This window comes from Lineus longissimus, chromosome 17 (genome assembly GCF_910592395.1).
Source record: "Lineus longissimus chromosome 17, tnLinLong1.2, whole genome shotgun sequence".
Taxonomy (NCBI): Eukaryota; Metazoa; Nemertea; class Pilidiophora; order Heteronemertea; family Lineidae; genus Lineus; species Lineus longissimus.
Window position 1 is genome coordinate 3037750 of NC_088324.1, and position 25901 is coordinate 3063650.

General features: G+C 41.1%; 3 protein-coding genes across 3 annotated transcripts in view; 1 reads left to right on the forward strand and 2 right to left on the reverse strand.

Moving 5' to 3' along the window:
* LOC135501666 (complement C2-like) overlaps positions 1–14223 on the forward strand; it is a 39701-nt gene extending 25478 nt beyond the window's left edge. The window contains exons 12-18 of the mRNA XM_064793904.1: positions 1380–1634; positions 2407–2546; positions 2693–2804; positions 11980–12204; positions 12556–12750; positions 13167–13268; positions 13555–14223. Coding sequence (XP_064649974.1) covers positions 1380–1634; positions 2407–2546; positions 2693–2804; positions 11980–12204; positions 12556–12750; positions 13167–13268; positions 13555–13676 — 1151 coding nt within the window. The 3' untranslated portion in view covers positions 13677–14223. The remainder of the gene's footprint in view (positions 1–1379; positions 1635–2406; positions 2547–2692; positions 2805–11979; positions 12205–12555; positions 12751–13166; positions 13269–13554) is intronic.
* Positions 14224–18343: 4120 nt separating this feature from the next.
* Positions 18344–19828, reverse strand: LOC135501732 (uncharacterized). Its single transcript, XM_064793986.1, has one exon. The coding sequence runs from the start codon at positions 19826–19828 to the stop codon at positions 18344–18346; it is 1485 nt and encodes a 494-aa protein (XP_064650056.1).
* A 563-nt stretch (positions 19829–20391) lies between these two features.
* LOC135501733 (uncharacterized) lies at positions 20392–21165 on the reverse strand. Its single transcript, XM_064793987.1, has one exon. The coding sequence runs from the start codon at positions 21163–21165 to the stop codon at positions 20392–20394; it is 774 nt and encodes a 257-aa protein (XP_064650057.1).
* Between the last annotated feature and the right edge of the window lie 4736 nt (positions 21166–25901).

Sequence of the window (25901 nt, forward strand, 5' to 3'; positions counted from 1 at the left end):
AAAACAAGTGATTTTGGGGCTTTGGTTTAGACGCATGCCCCACATGGGATTATACGGTTCATGTGAACTTGTCGACATCTACATGATCTAGTGCTGTTATTGGTCATGGTACATGGTAGGCCTAATTATCATGGCTATATGTTTCAGGAAAAGCTCGGAGTAAAATGAACTGCCGATGAATAATGATGTTGTTCATGTTTACCATGTTTACTAGTACATAGCCATAGGGTATGCACTGGCCAGTGCACTTTCTGCACGTCGTCATGGTCATGTACGTGATACCTTGCATATTTTGTTTTTTGAATGCGCATGCTTTTAGGGCAAAATCACTTGTACCAACACTAATGAATAATGTCTTCTTATCCCTATGACTCCATACACAGTGAGGGCATTGTCCCATTCCCATCAAATGGTAACTTATTGTACCGTATTAGGGTGGAAGTTGGGGAGCAGATACCTACCTTTGCACGCCTGCCGTAATCAGTAGTGATGAGCTTAGCGCGATATGGAACATTCTTCAGAAACTCAAGCGAGGGAAGTCTGCTCATTAGCATATCTCGCGCACTGCTCCTTCTTGTCAAACATCGTAGTGAAATCGTAATGGAAAACGTCTGGCTTTGCGCCAGACGTTGAGACTAATAAGTGAAGAACTAATAGGTAAAGAACTTCTACTTGCGCGAGACTGCTCTGATAAAATTATCATTGCAGAGACTACGGTGACGTACACATATATTTTTTACAATCAAAAATGCCCTCAAAAGACGAAACGGAATGATTATTTTATTGATATTTCCTACTATATACCTTCCAATTATCACTTTATACAAATAGATCGGCGTTAGGTCGCATGCTTTTCTTTCCTGGTGACACTATAAAGCAAAATAGTTGCAACCCCGTAAATGCGCTATAAGTCCAATAATAAGTGACGGTGACCCGTTATAAATGTTTCGCCAGCTTCGCTTTTTTGCCGCTACGCGGCGCGTTGGGCCCTTGCGTCGAGCCATCTTTCAATGAACGAAATCGCTTGACTTGATTCGGACCTCGTTCACGTGCGGTGACGGAGTTTCGGAATCAACGAATATAGCTTTGATTTTATGTTATATTTGTTCATTCGCCCAATTAATGAATACATCTATAATATACATGTATTCATTATTTGGCATATTATGCTATCGAGAATTCAAAAGTTTTCACATTCATTCCCAAACCATACTAGGCGTCGTCAGTAGTGGCAACGATTAAAAAAAAGATAATTAATCAAATGCCTGATTAGTTGATAGTCGTAGCGATGTGGGCAAGGACATTCTCAGTGGAAAATTACAATAGAAAGGTTAGGCATGAGTTTAATACATGCAAGCATGTGATATTGTATGTTACAGGGAAATACAACAGAGCAGAATGTCCCGTAGAATCAGCCAAGGAACTTCGTGGAGACCCGTTGAAAGTCGAAATCTTCTCAGTGAAGATAGGCAATGACAAAAAGACCGGCGAGGCTAGGAAAAACACACAGGTCCTAATCGATATGTCGTCGGAGAAAGAGATGAATGTTGATGGAACAGCTCCACATTATTTTAATCTGCAAAGCTACGCCACCTTTGACTATTTGGTTCAGAAGCTGCTAAATGGAAGTATCGGTGAGTAAAAAAAATGCTTCCAATGCTTTTCCAAAACACTTTTAAAATAAAATTTTTAAAAATGTTGAAAAAAATATGGTTGAAAAAATACTTACGGTTTTTCAGCCAACACAAATATAAGTTTTCAAGGAAAACTGAAAATCCGAAGGTTTTCCATTTTCCTAAAAAATCTCGATGGGGCGCATGTGCTCGCGAAAAAAAACCCCATAAAAGCTTTTCAAATGCTCTACAACATTTATTCTTATGAATATCTGATATAAATAAATAGATAAAACTGATCTAGATGCTGTTTAAACGGTTTCTAACATCTTTACGATGGCAAAAACGGAATACATGTATGAGCACGATCCAAATTGGAGACTTTCTTACCGCACTTGTGCATATCCGTTTGGAGGCGGTACAACAAACAAGCAGGATTGTAATTGCCACGCTGTGAAATCGCATTTTAGGAATGATCGAAGTGTTAGGTAATTGTCCAGCTGCTAAGGCACAAGATATAAATGATGAAAGCATGATTTGTGGCTAGATGGAAACACAGGAATCATCTATCTATTGAGCCTTTAGCTCGAGCTTGGCTCCTAACCACCCACCACCCCACCCCTCTTCCAGTCTGGTCAACACCTTGTCTGAGCAGCTTCCCATACTCAAAGTCACTCTGCGGAGACTTCAACAGCGACATACATCTTCAAGCCGCAAAATCGCATAAAATAATCTTACGTCTTCCCCTGCCCACCAAAAGGTACCCCGTTTTATAAATTTTGCTTTTATTCAGACTACGGCGAGTGTGGTGTTGCTGGTAAGACGGGCATCACTTTGGGAAACATCATAGGAGGGAATCTCGCCAAACCACGGGCCTGGCCATGGATGGTTGCAGTTAGAGTGGCTGCGAGAAATGACCTGGGCGTCAGAGATGTAAGTGGCAAACGATCAAACTGGAAAACCTAAGTTTCGCCCACAGATTGGATATTGCAACGCAATCACTAATTACCACCACCCCATCAGAATGCTGTCAGCCGCACAAATCTCAAAATTATCCAGCTGCATGTCTTTTTTTCTAGCACAAGCATGTGTGTGGTGGGACGGTACTGAATAATGAATGGATACTGACTTCAGCACAATGCTTTCAAGGATATACCTACAATAATCCCCGCAGGGTAATGGTCAAGTTAGGTAAATATGAAATTTGTCAAACTCACATAATATCAATTGAAAAACAAACTGAAGATGGTGTGAGCAGCAAGACAATTAAGGAACTACGTAGACGTCTCCAAGTATGGCGTGGTCAGGTGTGAAGATACACGAAAGGTTCGTGGATAAGCCATATTGTGAACAATACCATACATTTGGCTCTCCGTGAGGGAGTTCCCATCAAAGGGATTTTTCACACCAACGATTCAGCCTACTTTTTGTATTTTCTCGGACGGTGCAAATGAACCGTCTCACTTCCTATTCACAAGTCTCGCGCAGTAGATTAGGCCTGTTGAACAGGTAGGCTTTAGGGTCCCTCATTGGGTTCCATTCATCATGTTCAGTAAATTGCGTATGACTCAATGTTGCGTTGATACCAACCGTGGTGAGAGAAGGGCATTGTTTTCATTGTGGGGAAATCCCTTTAACCTTATGATATTGTGGTATCGGCCCATTATCTCGAAATAAAAATAATGGCATTTGTTCACCTTCCTACACTAACATTTTTAATTGACAAGGAGTAATATGATATGAGTTGATCTCCGAGGTAACTATGAAACACCACTTTTTATAGCCATCATTTGCGATGAAGTGCAATGTAGGAGGAAACCGGTGACGGGGAGATGACAACTGATAGGTATGTCAGATTCCCAAGTTCTCGACGGAGTGAAGAGGGTGTACTTTTAGTGTTGTCTCAAAACAATAACTATTTTGGAAAAGACTGGTGCTGAAAGTAAGGCGGCGCGGCATAGAATTTAACCCGACGTATAGTAGCAGTAAAGACTAAGAATTCGGAAACAATGCTACAACATGTTATCTAGCATTAGGTTCCAAATTTTGCAAGATAATTCGGCTTCTGTTCAATGGCTATTGCTACCATTGACTGGCTGTTGCTTGAATTAAGTCCCAAAGTACATGCCTCCGATGGTGTAACTCGTTTAGTAGTAAAGTTTTTATTTGGCTGGAAAAGAAGTGGTCTTTCAGCGAAGTTCTAAAACCCCGCTAAGACAAAGAATGTCCACTATCATGCAATAGCACAGGAATGTAAATATTCCATATTGTCTCTTCGATGGAACGCTCTGTATCTCCTTCATATTTAGGAGTTCAGAGCTAAATAAGGTGTCATCTTGTTCGTCTTGGTATTATCTGCACAATGAATCAACAAACAGGTCTCTTAATTCTGAAAAAAATAACCCAGCCTTTTGAAGAAAAAAAAAACATCATTTTTTTAATTCTGTACTTCAAAATGCTTAGTCTTTATTGATTCTTGAGAGTAACTATATTAGACGCCGGCGGTTTCGGAGGTGTACAAACTCTCTTCTTCTCTGGCCCGCTGTGGCTCATGTTTTGATCGCACTCTGCCCGTAAATCGCATCAATGAGCCGACGAACCTCATGGCCTATTGAGTAAACAGTGTAAACAATAACGTCCATGTTGTGGTTGCCATGGCAACCGTTTGCAAAAATGATGAAAAAGGTAAATTTGCTAGGTTTTTAAGCTATTCATAGCGCAATATTTCATAGTCCATCGCCCGACATTCGCGAAAATGTCATGCTGTGAAACTTTTCTGTTCTACAGTTTACACATCTAAAACATATAATTTTAGTAAAACACAGACTTAGGGCATTTGGTAATGATCCTCTGGGGACTTTTCGCATTACAAGTCTTTGATCATTTGAATGATGTCGTGATGTTCCTTCGCCTTTTCAATACTCTCATTTCAGCGATTGAGTCAACTATTTCTTCATCTTCTTCTTCGTCTTTGTCACCTGCACCACTGGTTTGCTGAAGCCTCTTTCTACATGTTCTAGCAGACAAGTAACTGAAGAAGTTTTTTATTTGTTTTGGTGTGAGCCATTCACTCGTTTTGAACTTCTTGTTACAATTATCGTCAACCATGTCGCGCATGGTTTTGGCCACTTGTCTTGGGTCAGCTTTTATCTTATTGGCTTCACCCATGGAGGTACCTCCATGCTTCACCTGACACAAACACATTTGTGAGACACTCTCGTACATCCGGTGACTTTCGCTTTCCAGTTTGGGTCACTCTTATTGCCCATCCCATCTCCTGACCTGGCTGATCGAGACTCGTAAGTACTGGCACAGAAGTGGCAGCCCCTCTCTTGAACGCCAATGACCGCCAATGAATTCTGAACCCATTCCAACCGAATTTTGTCATAGGTGGTCATCCTCTCTAAGTTGAATTGGTGGTTGCCAATAAGGAGGTGTCGTTCTAGGCTTGCTCTCGTTGGGTAAACGCGGGAACACCTCTCCTCTGGGCATTTCCAGTTACCGGAATGGTCCTCTGCTGGTAGGCCCACAAGATCGGGATCGTCCGATTGTTCCCCCGGATTACTGCGGCGGTGGCTATAATAGATTAAATACAAACATGAAGAAATTATGTCTCCATTAGTGAATTGGGCACTTTAATGAATTCCCGTATATTAGCTGGAGCAAAATCATGTGATCATACTTGTAAATCATAAACAGAAAAGTGTTTACATTCCAGGCTAAGCTTATTCTTGGACTGATCAGAATAGGCTCCAATTAATCAAATGCAATAATGCACTAAAACGACTATGGCTTAAAGGCGTTATATTAATAATAATAATAATTATTATTATTATCATTATTATTAAAGGCCATATATCAAGGTTTTTTGCCATTTTCTGCTGTAAGACGATTTCAAAAGTGTACCTAACACTTTATACAATACAGAAAACCAAATGCAATTAGCTCCATCCATTTTGAAGATATAGCCAATTATGTGTTTGACAACTTGATTACCTAATCAGGCTAGCAACTGGCTTGTTGGAGCCAGGCGGCGGGTTCAGCAAAAGTTGTGATGTAGATCAGGTTATCTGTACATGTCATGCAATCATAAAAGCAGGAGGGCCTTAATTAATTATGCACACCTGGAAGTAATGTGTTTCATTCACTATGATGTATTGTGTGGCTCCGAATTGTGTCAAGGATAGCACAAAGAACAATCGAATGACGGATGGGACCCATTTTCATGAATTTCCAAAGCCAGTTGAACGAGAGAGGAGGAAGCTGTGGATTCGGAAGTGCAAACGTTTGGAGTGTTGGAAGCCTGGGCCTTCGGCCAAACTTTGCAGTGATCACTTTATCGATACGGATTATCACATGAAGCCGGATATCTGCATCCAACTGAATATTAAATGCCACTTGTTAAAAACAGCTGTTCCAACCATGGCAATTGCATTTAATGCCCGAGGCTGCTGGGGTCGGTTGTTATACATAATGTGTAGGCCCTATTGGGGCCTGTGATACCGCATAGTGTCTTCTTGTGTTCCAGCCATAGCAAGGTGAAAGCGACACAGGTCAGTGTCAGTGACAGCCACTGTCAATGACAGATTATTGTCATCTGACATCTAGGCCTATCTAACGTTGCACGGCATTATATCGTCACGTCAAGATGATTGTGCATAATACCGTCACTTTTCAATAGTAGTTCAGCGTCACGACATAATTGGCGATACAACACTGACGAGGCGAAACAATATTGTGCAACATTAGTCTGTTCAAAAATCATACATGTTATGCATCTGCAACCGTCTATCAATGTCTTCTTTGCTATATCGGCAGGTCTGCCATGCAAATTGATTAAATTGATTCTGTATCGACCAAAACATCCTCAAATTCACTGCTCTCACTCTCTGAACTGTATGCGGAAGCCATCTTGCTTTGTTCTGACTGACCTGATCTACGTCATCAAAAAATCCCTAGCGGCCACATGTGGAACTAATCTAAAGTTGTGTGGTGGGAAATTCAAATAGTTTAAAATTGAAAATTGAAATAACTAAATAATGACTTTATTATTAGAATTTTTTTAATGTCTGGGATCTTGTTTTTTTAACCCTCAACATATTTCATGAGTATCAAGCATGTTTTCAAACCTTGATATATGGCCTTTAAAGGCTTTATGACTAAAATGATACATTGCATAACAAGATGGATGGCCTGAATAGTGTTTGTATCCGAGACCTAAATCTCTACTACATGTCCTTCAATGAAATGCATAAAACTATACATTTGTTTTGAAGGTGACGTAATATGTAGCCAACGCCTAACGATATGGTCTGACTGTCATAGTTCCACCTTCTTCATTCATGCTTGGAAAGTCATCTTGGATGATCATCGAAGGAATTGTAGATGTATCCTTGGTGGCGTCAAGGTCTTCATAGCCCCTGAATTCATCAATACCAATGTTGAAGTTGCGCCAATACCTACTGCCCGATCTAAAGTGATTAAAATCAAAAATACTAATATCATCTGCCCTCACATAAAATAGAATGAGAGATTGAAAGCGAATAAGCTAACAAGTACTTCTCTCCGTAATCATGGTACTGATAATGGCATTTGACCCCCATTGTTATCTTGGTGGAGAATAGGTGTATTCCTGTTTCGCCTATTCCTGTTCCGCCTATTCCTGTTCCGCCTATTCCTGTTTCGCCTATTCCTGTTTCGCCTATTCAAATGTATTGCTAACCTCCCCACAGACGTAGGAATATGAATCGTCCCTTACTATAGTGTTAAAGGCTATCATTAAGAATAAAGTCTGAAATAATGGATTTAGCGACATGTCAATTATTTCAGTATTATTCGGAATAACTTTGGAAAATTATACATAGCTTACATCGGCTTATGTTTTAGCTTATTTTAAAAGGCAAGAAATAAAATAGTAAGAAAATTTTACCCTTTCATCAGATTTGAGAAAGGTTTCTTAGGCCTGCATTTTATATTGTGGATTCTCTTTCTTTTGTCTTAGTCAGTAACTGGCTTCGTAATAGAAAGAATACCTATAGCTACATTGTTCTTTACTATGACATGGGTTTTACAGCTGATTTTGATTAAATAATTATGAGAATGTACAGTATTATGTATTTTTATCAAAAAGTCATGAATTCCTGTTTTTATAAAATAAGCGACTGCTTTACTCTACTTAATCTATTAGTTTTTACTGTGTGTCAGTATGGTCATATGGTCAAATAAGTCCCGGACTGTCCCCGCTTTCAAGGTGACTCTTTCAAAACGGTCATGGCATGGTTTGTTAACAAAGTTGATGGCATTTGATTAGTCAAATTGTCATCACATCGTTAACATCATCCAATTGTCCCCTCACGTTTTCCCCATAAAATGGACATGCATCCCTAAGGTTCCCCCTGGGAGAGTCGATTTATTGTAGGGGTACTGGAAAGTAGGCGAAACAGGAATAGGCGAAACAGGAATAGGCGAAACAGGAATTTTGTAGGCGAAACAGGAATAGGCGAAACAGGAATAGGCGAAACAGGCATAAACCGGAGAATATGTGTACTCCATCTAATTTTGATATATATATATTCAGTTATCTTAGTGCGCTAATTTCTACTTTCGGGTTTGTTATTATCCATTCATAATTCAGCCTTCCTTGGTTGGATGTGCAAGCAAGTGTTTCCCCACTTAATTACCTAGTGTATTCAAAGTTGTTATATGAAGATATCCCTTTCCACGTCATCGAGTGTCTGGCGGTCACTGTCCCAGTGGATCCCACAGCACAGTGGTTACCTCTAACACCTCCATACGAATCGATTGCTTCCTTCATTTCACTAGGATTTCTGATATTGTGACCAGCATTCACATAGCTGGCCATGTGGATTTTGACTGGGGCATTGCGACGATCGCTGATGTCTTTTCTATCGCATGCTTCGGAGAAGTCCCATCTCTTGATTAGAACACCGGTGTATTGGGACACAGCCGGAAGAGACAGGATTGCGTTAGCTGACTTGTAACACCCTGCACAATCAGATCGGAATGCAGCTGTGTCAAGCGGTGGATGGTGCCTCTTAAGATATATTAAAAGATGAATGATAATAGCAATGACTTCATTTTCGAGTGATTCACAACTGCCTTGACTAAGAAACGGTCCTTCTGAAATATATTGGCTTTCAGCTTTCTTTTCTTCGTAAAGCACGCGCCACCATTCATCATGATCTAATCGGCATTGTCTGCAGATACCTGAAATTTTAGTTACAAACGATGACTTACATGACATGTTTTACACACGTGTTTAAAATCAAAACAATATGTTTCACTTTCAGGGTCCTGTTCACTCATCAAATGTAAAAAGCTGCACGTACAGCAATCATGAACACGTTCGACATTGGGAGGGCAATCAGACACGAGTTTGAACCTACAATCATTTAAGTGCATACATTAGCAATTTAATTTTGGATTGAAACGGATGCAAAGATCTGCTCTGGCTGGGTGCGCTTTTACTTACCTGATCCTAATAGAACTGTATCTCCAGTTACTTGGCGAATTTCCGCAACCATCTTCATTCCCATCTTTCTGTCAACCTTATGCTTTTTCTTTGCTTGGCAGTGTGGGTGCTGACACGTCTGTTTGGGTTGGCTGTCAATACTATAATGTCGTCTGTGTTTTTCACAGATGTTAACTGGGTGGTGGTCATCTCTTAACTCCTCCAGTCCTGTATTCGACCACAGTATTTCTGCCTCAGATATTGATCCTTTATGAGCAAACTTCCATTTTCTGGTTTCTGAACAACAATCCTTTATGGGACATTTCTCGCCACCACATGCCGTATCTAAACCAAGAAGAGCAGCGACATTACACGCCATAACTGCAAAGCAAAAGGGAAGATCTTGTTAATGCATGTAAGATTCTGTAATATGCCAATATCTGCTGTTTGTTACACCTGTTTCATGAAATGACACTACAAAAGTGCAGGACATATGCCTAAATCGGCAATTCTGCATATACTCACTATTAAGAGAGATATTTGCATTTTACTTATATTGTGTACCTAACGATTTCAATAAAATGGGTCAAAATAATTTGTACATCTTTCTAGTTAACGGTCATATTTGTTTGATTTTTTTCAGCATAGATAGATACCTACAAATTATTTTTTTGACATTTGACCTTGACTTGACCTTGAGTTGATTGTTCAAGGGCATTTCACAAGGCAATTCCCTAAAGACAATGGGCGCATAATTTGGTGTAGAATAGCCCACCAATGATTCCGGCGCCATGCTCAGTCAGTACACAATGACGTCACAAGTACGGATTATGATAAAATACATGACCTTGGTCAAATGTTGGGATTTCATTTCTTTTTGTTCTGTATTTTGTTTATATCTCATGACATAGTGATCACATGACGTACATTCATACACACATGTCTTCTATGAGTTTATAAGACTTACCCTGCAAAACCAGTGAATGCTATTTGCATTTGTATAAGAATGTAAATGAATATGGGTGAAGCTCAGTTAATGACTTTTATCAAAATGGCAAATTGGTCTAAATTCAGTCATTGATGTGATTCTCATGAATAAGTTATGTAATAAGATGACAGCACTAGTCCAGTCAATAAACGTGATTCAGTCATTCGGGAAAAACAGCATAACTTTTTCACGGTTAGATTGATCCTTATGAGCCAGGTATCACTGGAGAGCTGAAGCTCGTGCAGTCATTCTCAAGTGGTCATGTTGGTGTTATTTGCAAATCATCATGATGGGATTTGCATTATAAAAGTCTCCCTTAACATGCTTTGTATATTGTACTTACCCTGTCTTCACTCCACATGAAGATATACCTTTTTCATCGCATCACTTGTGGAAAGGAGGGTCAAATATGATGTTGGAGTATAGTAGTAAACAACACAAACGATTAGTAATGGTTTGAAAAAAAACGCGTAAATATCACTTTGACCTTTATTCTGCTTTTTGTACTAAAAAGAAACTGTGATGACCCTGACCTCTGACCTTCCAGTAACTACTACAAAAAAAATTACAACTGTAGTTTGACTGCATGACAGTTTATCACAACTGGAGAGACTTATTTAAAATTTACCCAGAATTGTGAATTATGAAGTCACTAATAACAATAGAAATAAGCAATATTTCGTGTATGACCTTGACCTTTGACCTCGACATAATTGAGCTTTGAAGAACATCACCGACCTAGAAAGTGTATCATTTTCATATTTCATGGCAATGGATGCCATAGTAACCACTCGATTTTGGTGTGTAACTTAAAGCTTGCAATATCATGAAACTTCCTAATCGCTGCCAGTCTAGGAATTTTTAATCGACTGCATTCTTAATTTGGCTTTGTAGAACATAAAATCATAGAAAAATTGCAATTTTCGTAATTTTTTTGAAATGGATGCCATAGTAACCACTCCGGGATATGCAGAAGTAATATGTTACACTATCTATTGTATACTAGCCATATATGCCATTATCGGTAAAATGTAGGCACTGATCATGTGTTCGATGTCCAATGCAGGAAGGTGAAATTTAGAAAGGGTGATGAATTTTTTTTAAAAACACCAGTGTTACCAAAATGGGGTAATTTTGACCTTGACCTTTCAAAACCTCGCAAGGTCATTTGAGGGTAATGCAATAAATTTTTGGTAATGCCTCCCATAGGAATAAATTAGGAAGTGAATATAAGTAGCTTGGGAAGTGCTGAAGTTTTGCCATTCTTAGTGCTATTTCTGAGACATTTTTAGAGTATTTCTCAGAATTTGGTGATTTTATCAATATCTTGCCCTTTTTTCCCCAAAAATTGCTCAGAGTACCAACGCTAATTTTTTTTTCAAAAGTAGTGCCTTATCAAGGTTTTTTCCAGCAGTAGTACTGGTTATCCTAGGCTAGATCATTTTTTTCGAGAATATGCATGCTGAAAAAGGCATGTTTTTCAGTTTTGTTCCTTAGTTTGCCCACCTGCCGCTAGGGGGCGAGCAGAGCTTATGACGATTTGGGTCAAAGGTCAAATTGAGATAAAATTTGAATAAGCCATTGATTGGACATAATGAGGTAATTATGACATTTTATATATTCACATTGCAACATATTATTGATCTTACACTACAAAATGTGGTCATTTTTGCTTTTCTGCTGTTTGAAAAAGGATATTCTTTGACAGAAATTTAGTGTTTGGCATGACCACCAGGTGTCGCCACTACTCGACGGCATGACGACACAAATAAGAACTAATGTCATTTTTTTCTTTGTGAAGGTCCAAGCTTTCCAAAAATGTATGACACATGCTAAAGTCCGAGAATGCCGTGGCCACTTTTTTTCCATATTACCTGATTTTAAGAGACAGTGCCTCTTAATTGCAGGTGCAAACAAGATGACTCAGTCACAGGCAGACGATCCAGTGTACGTGCGTGACGTCAGGGTGCGATCCATGCACATTCATGAAGCATGGATTGTCAATGCAGAGAAAAAAAAGGTGAACGACAATTGGGCAAATGACATAGCATTGCTACGTCTTGCAGACAAAATTCAATTTTCCAGGAGCGTCCGACCAATCTGCCTCATTCCCAAGAACGCACCAGACAAAGGTAAATTGGTGGTGTTTTGTGTGGCGGTTCTACAGGGACATTGATGCTGAGGGGGCAGGGTCCCCACTTACCTACTGCTTTGAGTAGCGCCTATGGTCAGGGCCCACTGGTTCAAAAAAGTCGTTATCTCCGCTATTTGCGTCATGGCATTCTGATGATAACACGTGGCGAAAACATCTGATATTACTTTAGGCCAACCTATCATTGAACGAACAGGAAGAAGTAGGGCAGTCAAAGCAACAGAAAAGCTTCGCTGGCATAGGTAGGGGTAATCGGGGTGGCCAATTGAAGAAGTATCCAAATTGTACCCTTGGCATTAAAAGACCGCCTGTCCCTTGTCTTATTTTGCAGATATCCAGGATGAGATTGCAGTGGTGACTGGCTGGGGTAAAGCTGGGAATGAAAGCTTGACGAGTTGGCAGGCATACTCGAGCTCTCAGGCGCTATCAACAGAACTGAGACAAGTCAGACTCCCTGTGGTCACGCATGCTGAGAATCCCAGCAGGTGTTACAACCGCTATCAAGCTGAGAAAGTCATATGCGCAGGTGATATTGCCAGAATGCTTAGACCCATTCCCACCAACTCTATCCCTCTCCCTTTAAAAATGTTAAGATACTCCAGTTGCCGAACACGGAACGTTGAATTGCCAACTTGATAGATGCCGCAGCCGTCATATATTCCATAAGCTTGCGTATCAGTCACGACTCTGTCATAATCTCAATCCCTTATATATTACCACTTGGCCGAGGCTAGAATGTTCCAAAACAGTTTTCCTGGACAGCAATCGAAAGATTGGATTTGAAATTTGCAAAAGCAGCATGCCAGTCAGGGCTTTGAAAAAATAATATATGCATGCAGCAAACACTGTTCAAGGCAAAGAATAATATGACAAGTACTAACGGATTCAAACCATTTCAAATCAACAACTTCTATAATTCCACTACTTGTCTTTCTTTTCCAGGCAGCACATATCAGGTAATTGACGCTTGCGTGGGTGACGCCGGTGGTCCGCTGATGATCGAGCTGGGGGCGGAAAACAATAAACCACGCTGGTACCAAATAGGTAGGTTCTTGCATCTCGGGGTTCAAAAACAAGTGAGCAGCATAAGCATAATGAGGCTCTACCAGTCAACACGAGCGTGCCACGTTGCATATATAGGCTTTTTTACTAGTATTCTTTTCTCCGTGGAGCCGACAAACATGTTGCCGATTCATATTTAGTCCGTATGATGGTATACGTACGTGTGCCATCAACTCTCTTAGTGATTTTGTTTGCCACGCAAAAAGACTGTTAGGCTGTTACAATGTAAGGTATCTCAAATAAGGATCCATTCAATGATCTCTTGCAGGCATTGTTTCTAGCGGTTTTGGCTGCGCTTCGCTGGACAGGAACGTCCCCTTCGGAAGATACACAGATGTCAGGAAGTACCGAGACTGGATCGAAGCCACAGTACGGAATGCGGGACCTTGAAATTATCATTCTGGTGCCTGCGCATTTTGGAAAGTGATTTCCAGTGTATCAGCTTATGTAATGTAACTAAAAGACTGCTACCTGGTTTAGCAGATTAAATAGACAATGAGGATATTATATAGCTGATTATACCCCAGCAGATTAGCAACACACGCTGCCATCAGTATGCTCGCTTCCGATAAGTAATACTATGTTGGACATCCCTGTTGTCACAACTAGCTAAATTTTATATCCAAGAATTTATCCTGGTGTTTATCCAAATGAACCGCTCTCTAGTCTGCCACCTGTAGTAGGATCATGAGTCTCACCAGGAAGTATGTAACATAGTACAGTTCGATGAGAATTATGAAATGTGGTAAAGTATGGTAACTAGTTGGAGGCCTACAAAATAGGTTGCTTGTACAATATCATGTATTTTTTTACTCAAAAGAGATGACCGTGAGATGTTAGAGCAAGAAGGAGGTCAGACACTACCATTTCGATGAGATATTTTTTCCAATGTGTTAACTGATTTTGCAATTGACTGAAAAGATTAACATTTGAGTTGAGACTATAACACATATATTTTGAATTATTTATTTACATATAGTTGCAATAATCAATCAAACAGTCACGTTTGACACACCTTACTCTCCTCAATCAACAAATACATACAGCACTATCTACAGCTACACCAAACTTTCAACTCTTCAACAAACTATTAACTCTCCAACTCATCCCAACTTGTCAAAGCTTGTCGCCAAATCATATCAACATCACCTTATATAGTAGACCACCTTACCCCCAATGGGTAAATAGCCTAACCCTTAAACAGAGTCTTAACCAATCGGCACTCACTTAATAATAGAGGTGTCTCGGATTGGGGGCGGGTTATACATAGGAGAGGAGGAGTTAGGCTTCATTCATTGCGGACAGAAAACGGAACAACACTTCTTTCTTCTTACAAACATGGCCGACTGGTTTATTATAAAAAGAGACAAACAAGTACAAAGGGTTTGCACAACTTAGGGCAGGTGGCAGCACTGGTGGTGTAAAGGGCAAACCGGCCCAATGTAAACTAGTCTGAACCCAGACAATCCTCAACACTCCCACCCATTAGAGGATTCTAATCTGTCATCAAAGACAACTACTGCATTAATTACTCAAAGAGACAACCAAGCAAGATAAATTAACCATTACATCACAAATTTACGGTGACAACTTTTAGAAGGAGGTACCAAATTGCAAATTCCTCCAACTAGATTGAACCTAAACTGTAAGTTGGAAGTGGGAGTACTATACTGATTTCAATTAGACCAACTAAGGCTAAGCATGCTTATAGACTTAATCCAAACAAGAGCGCTCAATAAACTGCAAGAGTGAAACTTTAACTACAAGACTACAATTATCTATCCACCAGGCTGACCAACCTGCCTAATACATCAATACTGGAAACAAGACAAACTATATCAACTCCCTAGCACCAAACTTAGAACTATGATTAACAAACCAGTCCAAATTTAAAACATATCAAATTAAAACATTGAATTATGGCAGCTGGGAGAATAAATTTATCACGAGAATTCCAAAGGGAAATTCAGTTAATTAATTAAAGAACAACAAGAAGACTCGAAATAGGCAAAGCAATTGCTACCTGTCACCTCTAAACTTTCCACGCAAGAGTACCAACGGAATGACAACAATTGTTTTACAAATAACTTCAAATTTGGTACTTCATGAAATGTCACAAACAACATTTGTATGCAAGGCGAGGCTAATTTGAAAGCCCTTGTTACATGGTGACAAAGGACTATCTCGAGACTTGAACAAGCTAACAATTCAAACTGAGTGTTGATCTAATTCTGAAACTTGTTTTTGACTTTTGATAAATTATTCAATCTAAGCAAGATAAAATTGGTTCTTGAGTCAGACCTTATGTCTGTAAAGAGGTCAAAGTCCTTCTTCTGACTAAGACTTGTGGCACAATCAATAGTTCAGTGTTAAATATAGAGACAAATATCACAATTGAGACCTTCAGAAATCACAAATCCAGCTTATCTCGTGGGCGTATTACTCTGCCACAGCGAGATACTACCTCACCAGAATTCACTCTCTGGGTTTTCTTGTCCACAGAACTGGAGTCTGTTGTGGAGGGCAACACTCTTTCTCATTTCATCCTACAGTTGTCTTGTTAGACCCATTCTCCCTGTCCTGGGAGTAGATTTCAAAATCATGGATCCGCTGAATGGGTCTAACAAAGCAACCCCTGGAGGTATTGACCTCCACACTCCGTACAAGACCATCCCTTCCTGGAAATTCATTTACAATGAGACCCAAAGGCCACCTCATGCGCGGCATATTGTCTTCTCTTATTAAGACAAGTGAACCAACACAAGCATTGCCCCTTTTCTGGAAGCTGTTGAGCGCAGGGGGCAGGTTTCTGACATAATTCTTGCTCCAGACCTCCCACAAAATTTCCAAGCGTCTCTGTCTCACTAGCTCTCTCTCTGACAAATCACTTTGAGACACTCTGAAATTCTCAGGAAGCTCTGAAGTCTTGAACTGAAAACCTGTATCTCTACCCAACAGGAAACAAGAGGGTGTGAGTGGTCTCAAGCAATCTACATCGTCGCCTACAAATGAAATTGGTCTTGAATTGATACAAGCTTCTGCTTCATGAAGGCAGGTCTCTAATTCTCTAGTCAGACAGGAATTGCCAAGCGATTTTCTCAATGAACTTTTGACTGATCTAACAAGACGTTCCCACCACCCTCCCCACCATGGAGAGCGTGGGGCTATATACTTCCATGCAGGAGCGTGGGAACCAAAGAACACTGTCAACTGTTTTTTAGTACTCTGAAATGTCATGGCATTGTCAGAATAAAATGTACTTGGCAATCCCCTTCTGGCTGCGAATCTTCTAATTGCAAGCATACAGTCAACTTCGGACATTGAGTCTGTTAACTCAAGGTGTAATGCCCGGACTACTGCACAGGTGAAGAGTAGAATATACAACTTCCTGTCTGGGATATCCAAACAAAACAAGGGGCCTGCAAAATCTAAACCTGTGATAGTGAAGGGAGGGGCTTGCTGGATCCTAAGACTGGGCAAGGGAACAACAAATTGACCACAAGCTTTTGCATCTACTCTCTGACAAGGGAAACATTCACGCTTCACACTTTTAGCCAGTTTTCTAGCCCCAATGATCCAATAGTCATTTTTCAAATGTGTGAGCATGGTTTCAACACCAGCAGGTCTCAATCTCAAATGGACATCCACAATCAGTAACCTAGCCAATGGACCATTAGGTATAATGATGGGGTGTTTTTCACCATACGTCAAGTCAGCTTGTTGCAATCTGCCCTTAATTCTGAGGAGGTTGTCACTTCCAAGGAAAGGGTCGAGTTTGGATATGCCAGATTTGTCAGGTACGCGTTTGCCTTGACCACAACACTCGAACTCTATTTTGTAATGAACTTTCTGAGTGTGAGAAATTAAGAGTGTTTTACCAGATCTTATTTCCTCCTGAGACAACAAATGTCCCATCTGTGATCTAAACTGTGGTGTTTTCAAATTTTGAAAAAATCTCAACACCCATGCAGCAATCCTTGAGGCTTTGTTGAGTGAGCTCCAAGCCCTTACATCCAAGACAAGTTCAACATTCTGTTCAATCGGAAGCCATTTCTTCACAACAACCATAGTAGAAACATGTTCCGGTTGGAGCATTTTTTCTATCCTTTCAAATGAGGTCACTTCCCCATCTAGCACACAATGCTGAACTGACTCTTTCATCAATTCAGGGCCATGTAACCATTGTACTGAAGATACCAGGTCCTCAGCGAGGATCCCCCTAGTCAGCAAATCTGCAGGGTTACCCTTTCCTGGGCAATGGGACCATTTTCCAGGATCAGTAAGTTTCTGAATTTCAGAAACCCTATTGGATACATAGGTTTTCCACTTGGATGGTTCACTCTTTATCCAACACAAGGCAACTGTGGAGTCAGTCCAACATCTGTATGCTATTTGAGGGAGTTTCAAGGCCTTCCTGACTAAATCAAGCATTCTTGCTGCAAGTAATGAACCCAGTAACTCTAACCTGGGCAAAGTTTCTGTCTTCAAGGGGGCCACTCTGGCCCCAGAGGCCACTAAAGCAACATCAAAACTACCATCAGGTTTGGCCACTCTCAAGTAAACTACGGCTCCATAGCCTCTCTCGGAGGCATCGCCAAAGCTGAAGAGCTCCAGCTGATCAAAGTGAATGCATGACCACGGCAAGGCTGTGTAACACCTTGGGATTTGCCAACTTTGAATAACATTCAGACCATTGACCCACTTCCTGAATTTTTCATCAATGTTTTCATCCCACTGCAATTTTAGCAGCCATATATCTTGCAGTAAGATATTGATGAACATTGTGTACGGATTCAGCAATCCCAAGGGGTCAAACAACCTTGCCAGGACACTCAAAACAACACGCTTAGTGGTCACAAGGTCTTCTGGCAAAATGACACCATCAAAGGAAAAACTGTCTACAGTTTTCAACCATTTCAAACCCAAGACCTTTACAGGGTCTGTACCGGAGTTTTTATTGCCATATTCTTTGAAGAACATCTCAGTTAAACTCTCACTATTGGAGTTGGCCTTTGTAAGGGGAACCCCCCCCCCCCCCCCCCCCCCCCCATCGTCCATCACTTTCTTTGCTTCTGAGAATAACTCGGTACTTCATTGTCAAAATCAGCACCCGTCAACAAATCGTCTACATACAAATTATCTTCTAATTCTACCACAGCTCTTGACTTAGGATACTTTGACAGATGATGTTTGATGGTTGCATTGAGTAGGAAGGGACTGCTGGTGTTGCCAAAGGGTACCCTAAGAAACTTCATTTCTCTGACGTAACCCTGATCACTCAGAAGAAATCTATGTACATCTTGATCATCAGGATGTACCCGAATTTGGAGAAAAGCCTTGGCAATATCAGCAGTCAGTCCCACACGCCATCTGCGAAATCTAATCAACGTATCAACCAAACAACGCAGAAGACAAGGGCCTGTTTCCAGGCAATCATTGAGAGAAATACCGTTTATGGCCTTGGCAGAAGCATCAAAAACTGGACGTACTTTGGTTGAAACTTTCGATTCATTTACCACTGGCCTATGAGGCATGTAATACATCGCTTTCTCACCTAAATCTCCAAGCTGATCTATCTCTCCGATAATGCCCTCTACTTCTAGTTCTCCGAAAACCTGGCCATATCTGGTTTTCAAAGATGAGTCTTTATCTAATTTCCGAGAAGGATTCCTTAATCTAATCTCGGCTTGTTTCCTGTTATCCAAGAGATTCAACTTAGCATCTGGGTTTTTCCAGGGCAGCCTAACCTCATATCGCCCTTCTACTAGGGTGACAGAATTGTTGAATCTCTGAATAACAGGATCTCTAGACAAATCTGGTTTTTCATTGGAACCCGAAACACCTATTACTTCCAGATTCCAGAACTTACTGATGTCAGGCATATCAGAAAGACAGACCAGCTGATGAGAAATAAGTTGAGGACTAGAATCACTGTGAGAATGTCCATCGCTATTGGCTTCACACCATGACCCTGAGAGGATCCAGCCAAATACAGATTCTTGTAAGACCAAGCCACCTGGGAGTCTCTCAAGGCCAGATTTCATGACATTCCAGTAATGGTCCAGTCCGAGTACAATGTCGATGGTCACATTTTCTGCTGACCCTTGAAAATCATCGGCTAACTCAAACTGGACACATGACTGAAATGTCTCTCTCGGTACACAAGGTTTGTGCAAAGGAGCACAAATAGTGTTCACTTCTATGGCCCTGAGATACTCAATTCTGCCAAGTTTGTTCTGGACCCCCAACTTGTACACATTTCTGATTTTACTGCTAGAAGGTTTATCTTCACCGAATGCTGCATAACTGACTGATCTGGCTGTGATCCACTCTGGCTCTAACTTTTTCACCAAAGAAGCAGAAACGTAAGTTGTGTCTGCACCTGTGTCAAACAACATTCGAATACAAGCACTTTTTCCATTCTGACCTTGAACTAACACTTTTGCAGTTTGGAGCATAGTTCCCACTTTAGCACTCACTGATTCAGTACCAATGGTTTGATCATTTGCATCAGGTGTGGGGCCAGATGTGCCAACATGCATTCCAACCTTTTGGTCTTTCTGAGTAACCGTGTCAGACCTACTAGTGACAGTACTAGTATCAGGCCTGTTGCCTGAATTTTGAAACCCAACGGCATTGTTCTGAGGTCTAGTACGTTTACTCTGACCAGCCTGTTTAGGCCTACAAAGGAGTTCACTGTGTTTCCCATTGCATTTGGCACACCTAACACCACATCCCTTAGCAATATGATTTTTGCCCAAACACCGGAAACACAAGCCTGTGTTCATTATTCTAGCATAACGATCATCCAATGAAAGCTTAAAAGTACTTCAAAACACTTATGAGTTGCGTGAGGTTTTCCACAAAAGTTACAAACGTTAGTTTTATCGGTTACAGACATTGCACTAGCCGATGGCGTGGATGGAGTCGTTGTTTGCGTTTCCTCGTGTGTATGTTGTTGTTTCGATTTTGGTGAATCTCGTTTGAAGCCTTCTGACCGTTCACGATTTTCTATTTCTGCTGTGAAAGTTTGCAACAAAAAATTGAGATCTTTCTCGTGACCTTTTCCCTTACGGGCCCAAACGAGACGAATGTATTGTGGTCACTAAGATAAAATCAATGGTGTGAGAATAACACCGTACTGTGAGCCGTCGACGCCCAAACTTTCAAGACACCGTATATGAACGTTTATTTCATCACGGGCTTTCCACAGCAGTGAGATATTCGACGATGTTGTAGGAACAGTCATATTGAGTAACGCTTGTATGTGCGAAAAGATAGCCCTTTCGGGTTTATCATATCGTTCTATGAGGCAATTTCGTGCTATAACATAATTAGTTTCGGTAAGGTTTATTCCTGCAATGGCCTCTAGGGCTTCACCCTTCAGTAAAGATCTCAAATAACCAAACTTGTTGACTATAGGCAAGTCACTGGCATGTACCACACTTTCAAATTGATCCCAAAACTGCCGCCATTCAGTCACCACACCACTAAATTTTGCTGTCTCCATTTTGGGCAATTTGGCCCAAATCTTACTGGGTCCACTGCAGTGATGTGAACTTGTATCAACAGTAGCTCTATAATCATGCTCGGTCATCAAACTTTCATACACTTCGGCGGCGGCCATCTTGGATACCAATGCCTTATTCCGAAAATTACTGGCCTCCTCAATCTCTTCCTCGAGAACGTTGGGTTCCCTAATTTCAGACTCAATTTTGAGCTGAACTATATCCAGGGCTGCTAAACGTTTATCGAACTCCTCCATTCTTATTCTCAGAACCGCCGTTCCCTGTTTACTGTTCACCGCTTTGTTCATATCCCCGACTTCGCGGGTGACCCAGCCCTTCAGGGCCGTTCGTGATCCTTCCAAATTAGTCATTGTTTCGTGAAATACGGACTCACCGGTTACTTTGAATGTCAGCGGTACTTAAGACGAGTTTCGGCACCACATGTCTCGGATTGGGGGCGGGTTATACATAGGACAGGAGGAGTTAGGCTTCATTCATTGCGGACAGAAAACGGAACAACACTTCTTTCTTCTTACAAACATGGCCGACTGGTTTATTATAAAAAGAGAGACAAACAAGTACAAAGGGTTTGCACAACTTAGGGCAGGTGGCAGCACTGGTGGTGTAAAGGGCAAACCGGCCCAATGTAAACTAGTCTGAACCCAGAAGTATTAAGGTAGCAGGAAGGGTTGGGCGTTTGTGGTTTCTGAGTCTGAGGGGGTTGGTGTCTGTTGACTGTGCTTTAAGAGAGACTAGGCATGGCGCCAGTCTCTCTTAAAGCACAGTCAACAGGCATTTGGTCTCAGTATTTGGGTTTTGATTGCCATGACTGTACCCCTGTAAAAGTCAGAGGAGGAGAAGTTTGGAATGATGAAAGCATTGAAGAAGAAGAAATGTTATTATTGAGGAAAGCAAAATTTATTATGAGACAAGAAGGCAGTGTCCTGACTTGATTATTTTGAAAATGGCGGTCTGAACACATTAAAAGGTGGAACATGGCATTTTAACGACTTTGAAGTGTTCCGCAGTTAAAGGGAGACTATAGGCAGCAGCTAGGTAGGCAAGATAAAGTCATACAAATTTGCCAATAAGGGTCAGTCATATCTCTAGGCATGGCGCCAGTCTCTCTTAAAGCACAGTCGACAGGCATTTGGTCTTAGTATTTGGGTAAGGACAGAATCAAGGCAGTTGAGAGAGCAATGATTGAACGATGCTGTGGACAAGTCCAAGGATACTGCATCAGTCACGACCAACTTCTCATCAGAAAGCGTCACCACCAGCATATTCAATGTTCAGTTCCAACCTGTACCAGTCCAATGCACGCCTGTCATGGTCAGCAGTGGTCAGCTTAGCGAGATATGGAACATTCTTCCGAAACTCAAGCGAGGGAAGTCTGCTCATTAGCATATCTCGCGCACTGCTCCTTCTTGTCAAACATCGTAGTGAAATCGTGGTACAGTGGGGCGTCCTCGAGGATTGCAGCTGGTCGGACAGACGTGAGGTGGAATGTGGGCGGCTGCACTTATTCGTTGATGTGCGATGGCAGATAGCACAGTTGTTGCGTTGCATGACAGCTGAAAGTGAATGTGATATCATAGAACTGAGGCGTTTGCAATGAGACTATAGGTGAAGTAGAAGCAAGGAGTGAAATGGGCCATCTTCCAGTGACTAATATACAGAGTAAGGGCACTGGGTGTTGTTAGATTCAGCATTGAATGTATTCCTCGTACAAGCGTGAATAGTGTGGACATACAGTGAGAGGTGAGAGACCCCTATTGACTACTTCTTGTAACTTTATCTTGGATATTATATTAGTATTGAACTCCTAGCCATGGAATATGAAGAAATTGAAGTTGTAGGCATGGAATATGAAAAATTATTCAACGGTGAAAGACATTATTCCATGAGGCTTTGCCGTGATCGCAAAGGACGCGACGCGATTGGTTCACATGCTAATGAGGTATGATAATGATAATTACCTCTATAATGCTACTTGGATAGCGACTGTGTCGTTGATTGCAACAGTGGTCTATGTCAATGTGTGCCTGTAATGTCAATGAAGTATGATGAGGTGATGACGATAGTGCAATTATTAAATATTGGCAAGAGATCATACTACAACATAGGTCTTGTTTTTGACAGATGACTGTGCGACATTCCCATTGGGTCTTGTTAGAGTCAGCGCTGCATGTATTCCTTGTACAAGCTTGAATAGTTGTGACGGACTTTGAGGGGTGAGAGACCCCTATCGGCTACTTCGGCTAACTTTATCTTGCCTACCTAGCTGCTAGCAATAGTGCCCCTTTATCAAGACTGAAACCCACTGTGTGGGGCTAAGAAATTACCTTTATAATCCTAGTTGGATAACCACTGTGTAGATGATTTGAAGAGTGCTCTGTGGATGTGTGCCTGTAATGTCAATGAAAGTATGATGAGGTGATGACGATAGTGGAATGACGAAATATTGGAAAGAGATCTATTCCTAGGAGAACATATGTCCTGGTTTGACTAGGTGGCGCATTTTAGAATCAGCAGTGAGCACTGTGTGTAACATGGTGGAGGCAGCGGAGATAATAACTGTGTCGAAAGTATTGTTATAGGGCCTTCCCTAGGCCCATGGGGTTAAATTTACAATCCACGATTGAAAAGACGTAGTTTGATCGCATTCAACTATAAATCCATTGAACAGCTGTGTTCCTTTAGTCAACCGATGACCTTTTGTTGGGCCATGATCGGGGATTGTAAACTGTAAATGTATTATGGACTGGGAGACGGGGGAAACACAAGTGAAATAGACCAAAACAAGTGATTTTGGGGCTTTGGTTTAGACGCATGCCCCACATGCGCCATGCTGGATTATACGGTTCATGTGAACTTGTTGACATCTACATGAACTTGTTGACATCTACATCATCATGATCTAGTGCTGTTATTGGTCATGGTACATGGTAGGCCTAATCATCATGGCTATATGTTTCAGGAAAAGCTCGGAGTAAAATGAACTGCCGATGAATAATGATGTTGTCCATGTTTACCATGTTTACTAGTACATAGCCATAGGGTATGCACTGGCCAGTGCACTTTCTGCACGTCGTCATGGTCATGTACGTGATTATGTGATACCTTGCATATTTTGTTTTTGAATGCGCATGCTTTTTGGGCAAAATCACTTGTACCAACACTAATGAATAATGTCTTCTTATCCCTATGACTCCATACACAGTGAGGGCGTTCTCCCATTCCCATCAAATGGTAACTTATTGTACCGTATCAGGGTGGAAGTTGGGGAGCAGACACCTACCGTTGCACGCCTGTCATAATCAGCAGTGATGAGCTTAGCGCGATATGGAACATTCTTCAGAAACTCAAGCGAGGGAAGTCTGCTCATTAGCATATCTCGCGCACTGCTCCTTCTTGTCAAACATCGTTGTGAAATCGTAATGGAAAACGTCTGGCTTTGCGCCAGACGTTGAGACTAATAAGTGAAGAACTAATAGGTAAAGAACTTCTACTTGCGCGAGACTGCTCTGATAAAATTATCATTGCAGAGACTACGGTGACGTACACATATATTTTTTACAATCAAAAATGCCCTCAAAAGACGATATGGAATGATTATTTTATTGATATTTCCTACTATATACCTTCCAATTATCACTTTATACAAATAGATCGGCGTTAGGTCGCATGCTTTTCTTTCCTGGTGACACTATAAAGCAAAATAGTTGCAACCCCGTAAATGCGCTATAAGTCCAACAATAAATGACGGTGACCCGTTATAAATGTTTCGCTAGCTTCGCTTTTTTGCCGCTACGCGGCGCGTTGGGCCCTTGCGTCCAGACAATCCTCAACAAGAGGCAAAAAATTAAAATACAGCAGCATAAAACTCACAATGCCAGACAGAGGGTCGAGGACAGAGGCCTAGTGCCCAGGTGCTAATCACCGAGCCACAAAATGGCGGTATTGACCTACGCCACCTGCTTAGCTCTGTCGGTGACGGAGGTAACCAATTCGAGCTCTGATAATGCATGTTTGAACATGCTGTTTTGAATTTGAAAATATCGCATAAAATGTGACTGATCACTGTGTAAATTTGCAATTTGCAATGAATTCAGCTAAAGAGGTTGAGTCGTCATACAACCGATAGCCCAAGCCTGCAGAAGTGACATCGGTAGCGAAATCATAAACTACTGTGTGACGTCACTAGTTCTATATAAGGAAGCTCATTTACATAACTTTACAACTTTGTTTACTACGAGTTGAAAATTCGCGAGCAGCACGTGGATTCCCTGGGTGTTGTCAGCTGTTTCCACTATGGGTTACATGATCGGCTACAAAGAGGCCAGTTTTCTGCTGGTATAAATAAAGTCACCGATGATAGCGGAATGCTGTTAGGACATGTTACATCGTCAAAAGTAAAAGAAGTGTCGTTTTAGCAAAGAAAAGATGGAGAATGAAAATAATATTAGTACATGTATATATGGACTTTGAGTCGGGCGAGGACGTGGAAACCGTTTCGGGGGAATAAACCAGGACGTAAATAACCAAATGTCCTTAGAAAGATGACTGAATAGGATACGAATAGATATATTGTGATACCAGACAAAACGTCGTGTATGTGATGTACGCTTTCATGAGTAACGTTACACATACCTGGGCGCATCAGTTTTCATCGGGATAGCCTACTGTATTTGGCAGCGGTATGCAAAGCATTCAAGACTCCAAAGAAGAACTTAGCAGCATCGTAATGAAACAGTAGGCCTATCCTCTCTCCTTTGTATTCAACAGTTATAAACGGCAGTGAAACTTATTCGTTTATCCGCAAGCGAAGAAACTAGACCAGGCAGTTTTTCTCAAAACATCCAAACGCATGTAGTACTTTACGAATCCGTAAGGGGCGTGTTAACAATAATGTTGTAAACGTTATTAAAGTAATTGAAGTTCAAAATATCTTCTCTGTTGAAAGTAAACCAAAATTGCAAAATTTAGCACGTTTTTGTAGACTCATCGCTGTGAGTATTGCTTGCAGGATAGTGGTTCTGCAGAACTATTGTCTTGTAGTCGGTGCTCCTTATCACCTTAATCTAATTACTTAATTATATTATTT